The sequence below is a fragment of the Triticum aestivum genome, chromosome 3D, assembly GCF_018294505.1.
Source record: "Triticum aestivum cultivar Chinese Spring chromosome 3D, IWGSC CS RefSeq v2.1, whole genome shotgun sequence".
NCBI lineage: Eukaryota > Viridiplantae > Streptophyta > Magnoliopsida > Poales > Poaceae > Triticum > Triticum aestivum.
The window spans coordinates 547,790,982-547,795,060 of NC_057802.1; the positions used below are offsets into that span (position 1 = coordinate 547,790,982).

Below are 4,079 nucleotides of genomic sequence, written 5' to 3' on the forward strand. Positions count from 1 at the left end.
AAGCATAAGCAAGAACCATGCAGAAAATGGCATCTTGATAGACCACTCTTTGATCCTATTACTCGAGCATTTCCCGTTGAGCGATTTCTTCTCTCCTCCCCGCTGCCAAATCGGTTCTTTGGTCCAATGGCGCCGGGAGCCGGGACGGCGGCGGCGGCCAAGAACCCTACCAAAACCCTCGCCGCCACCCTCCTCCTCGTCCTCCTGCTCGCCGACCTCCCGCTCTGCGCCTCCCAGCCGCCGCTGCACTCCCAGCCCCTGCCCGCCACGCAGTCCCCGGCCGCGCCCCTGCCGCCGCCGCAGCCCAGGGCCCCCCACGCGCGGGCCGGCGGCGCCGCCCGCCTCCGCCGCATCGCGCTCGGGGTCCTCCTCGGCTCGCTCGCCGGCTTCCTCCTCTCCCTCGCCTTCCTCTACGCCATCCGCGTCGCCGTGCTCCATGCCGGGAACGCGCCGGCCGTCGCCCGGGGCCCCGTCTCCTTCACGCCGCAAATCTCGCCCAAGAGCCTCCAGTGCGCGCTCCCCTCCGCGCGCCCGCTCGCGCGCGGGCCCCGCGGGACGTACCACAAGCTCGACCTCGACGGCGACGTCACCGTCGCCGTCAAGGTGCTCGACCTTGCCGCCGCCAGCCGCGCCTCGCCCTCGCCCTCGCCCTCGCCCTCGCGGCCGGCGAGCGGCTCCAAGTCCGACATGCGGAGGGTGCAGCGGCAGCTGGAGCTGCTCGCCCGGGTGCGGCACCTCAACGTGATGAGCCTCAAGGCCTACGTCCGCGACGCCGACCGGCTCTCGCTCGTCTACGACTTCGTCCCGGGGGGCAGCCTCGAGGACGTGATGAAGAGGGTGAGGTCGCAGCAGGTGAGCCTCAGCTGGGACACCAGGAACAGGATTGCGGCCGGGGTGGCCAAGGGACTGCGCCACCTGCACTTCGAGTGCAACCCCAGGATACTGCATTGCAACCTCAAGCCGTCGAATGTGATGCTGGAGGAAGGCTTCGAACCGGTGCTGGCGGATTGCGGGGTTGCGAGGCTGCTCGATTCGGGTTCGCCTGATCCGGAGTCGTCCGGTAGCCTCTACACTGCTCCAGAGTGCTACCAAAGTAGCAGGTAAATCTATGTGTTGTCTGTTTTCAGTGCTCAATTCAGCTAAATTTAGTAGCTTGAAGATTGCAGTATTACTATTTCTCAAATTGACAATTTGGTTTGCTTGTCTGTTCATTATAAATTATAATGAGGGGAAATTGAACCCAGGCTATGCATCATTATCACTGCCAGGAAAGTAGATCTATATGCATACTCAATTTTATATAGATACGAAGCAAACAACTCAATGTATTTCAGATTGCTAGAAATCTGAGATGTGCGATGTCTGCTATTGGCACTGAATAGCTTAAATTTTAAGCTATAAATCATTATACTATTGGTAACCCATACTTATACATCTGGCAACTAACATGTGTAAATTGTGTAGTGATAATATCATGTCATTTTCTTATTTGAACCATAAGCATTGCAACATTATATACTACCAAAACAAGCGTTTGACATTCCATTTCATTATTGCTTGCGTCCATAGGTTCTTTCGATTTGTGTCCCCGGTTAACAGTGCCTAATCATTAGCTAGCAAGCACTGTTGTGTGTTTCCTTTCATTAGACTCTTCTGAATTTGGTTTTCTAGTTATTGACTGTGTTGACGATAAGTAGACTTCAGTTCCGCGCCATTTGAATTTAATCAGTGAAATGAGTAAGAGAGAAGACATAAAGCATATTAATAAAGAATACCAGAGGGCTTAATCGAAGGTACCCAGCTTTTGCTTTTTGTAACTGGAGAATCTTTACTTTGTTAGGGAACCTGCATCTAACCTTTTTGAATTACCTTTGATTGTTACGCTTTCCATATATTCCCGCATGAGCACACACAGCTGTTGGCCCACCCCCTGTTCTACTAAAAATATTGATATATTTCATTCTAGCCTCTTGTATATCAATCAGAGAATAGATGCTTTCAGGATTGGTGTTCTATATTCTTATTCCAATCTTCTTCAGATAAGTACATCATCAGTTAACTTATGGGAAGGACTTTCAACCAGACTACTTTAACCAGATCAGTAACTCATGATTTATTTATTTTGTCATGGTTGATCATCAATTTTACAACTTTAGAGGTCAATCCTAATAGAGCTTGTGTTTTTCTTCTGTTAGATGGTTCAGAACTTCAGCTGCCATCCATATGTTTTTCAGCTCTTAGGTGTTTCTGAGCATTTAGATTCAAACATTTGCTTGTGCAGGTACACAGATAAGTGCGACGTCTATGCTTTCGGCATGATCCTCGGCGTTCTGCTCACCGGGAAAGACCCCGCAGACCTGTTTTTCTCAGGAGAAAGTGGACGGGGCAGCCTGGCACGATGGCTCCGTCACATGCAGCATTCCGGCGACATGAAAGAAGCGCTGGACAGCAGCATTGTAGGGGAGGAGGTCGACGAGGAGGAGATGGTGATGGCCGTCAGGGTCGCCATCGTGTGCCTCTCGGAGCTGCCAGCCGATCGGCCATCCAGCGACGAACTCGTAGCCATGCTCGCCCAGCTCCACAGCTTCTAACTGCCATCGTCGTTGCTGGAAATTTCTGAACTTCAGAACACCCGTATGATATTCCATCTCGCGAGTCGCGAGACGACGCAGAGTGGCGCAGGATCATCAACCGCCGAATTCAGTGTCCTGAGCTGAATTCAGATGGGAGCCAGCAATGTAGAGGCCAAGCCAAGCAAGTGTGGCAAAATAGCTGCCCATCAGCTTCATGGCGCATGCTGGTGGTTGAATGAGCTTCATGTAAGATGATGATGGTGATGTTCTGGCCATGGATGAGCCTGGGGACAACAAATGTGCATATATGTAGTAGTATGTGTTCTGTAGAATGGTGCATATCTTCTTGTTGGATCTCCCTTTGCTGTAGGGGGAGGGTGATGTTTTGTCCTGTGCATTGACCCATCAGAGACATGGGCCCCTCTCTCAGCTTGCCCATGGCCTGGTGTCCGTCCGTTCGACAAGCGCGGTCGGGCCCATCACGGGTTTGGGCATCATTTCTCTTCATGTCACATGTCTCACCACTCCGACTCGTCCTAATCCGTACCGTACCTGGCTGTTTGCCTCTCAAGTGTGTGTGTGTGTGTGTGTGTGAGAGAGAGAGAGAGAGTAAAATGTAGCTATGTTCAGTGAGTAAAATGTAGGGTCCTGGATGTGTAAAACGAGAACCGTCTGCTTGGTGTGCGAAGTAACAGGCCAACAACACAGCACAACACAGTAATAACAGGCTAACAGCACAGCACAGCACCTTTAGATACATTATAACTGAGCACTTTTCCTGCCCTCTCAAGGCTTCTGGCCATCAGATCTACGAGTTTAAGAATTTTTGGCCGTTGGATTGATTTGCAAAAGCTCGTAAGTTCGCTATACGGGCTGGGCCGCTGCTTCCGTAACAAAATGGACGATCTGCCATTATTTGGGCCTGCTGGGCTTTGAATGTCCAAGAGACCAACGGAAAAAAAATAGGGCAGTGTTCGCAGCCGCAAGTCCCTCAATCTCGCGGAAAAAGGTTGTTCTCTACCGTCGATCTCGCGGACGGGCGAACCGATCTCGCAGCCGCACTTTTCAACCGATCTCGCGGGCGGTTGATATTGCTCAGTAATTTGCTAACGTTACCATTGAAAACTAATAGGCGATGGCTGCAATGAGCAGTGTTAATCATAATCAAGCAAAAGCGGGCAAAAAAAAGAGCAAGCGAACATTACACCATCAAGCACGAATCCTTTATTATTGCATGTAGAGAGCCTCTTAATTTACTTATGTTGTAATGCATAGACTCATAGCAATCGCACCGATCGAGCATGCACGAGATGACATATGCCTAATTTTTTTTTCGCGAAAGGACATATGCCTAAATTGGTAGATCGGTGCAGTTCTTGTAGCACCTGCATACGGTCACGTAGCAGCGGCCTCTGTCATAACCCTCTTTCTGGCAGACCACATTGCAGGTGCCGTGCTTTACACACATGTTGCCATCCCAGGTTTGGCTACCATGGCCTTCACAAC

At 51.0% G+C, this 4,079-nt stretch overlaps 1 protein-coding gene across 1 annotated transcript; it reads left to right on the forward strand.

The window, feature by feature from the left end:
* Positions 1-6: 6 nt before the first annotated feature.
* LOC123080388 (inactive leucine-rich repeat receptor-like protein kinase CORYNE) lies at positions 7-3,130 on the forward strand. The gene is made up of 2 exons (XM_044503295.1): positions 7-1,100; positions 2,282-3,130. The coding sequence occupies exons 1-2, from the start codon at positions 127-129 to the stop codon at positions 2,589-2,591; spliced, it is 1,284 nt and encodes a 427-aa protein (XP_044359230.1). The 5' UTR covers positions 7-126; the 3' UTR covers positions 2,592-3,130.
* Positions 3,131-4,079: the final 949 nt, after the last annotated feature.

What these genes read in the sequence shown, in the direction of transcription:
- LOC123080388 (XM_044503295.1), top strand. Translation starts at nt 127, where the DNA reads ATGGCGCCGGGAGCCGGGACGGCGGCGGCGGCCAAGAACCCTACCAAA. An exon ending in GAGTGCTACCAAAGTAGCAG is followed by an intron (nt 1,101 to 2,281) that starts GTAAATCTATGT and finishes TTGCTTGTGCAG; the next exon opens with GTACACAGATAAGTGCGACG.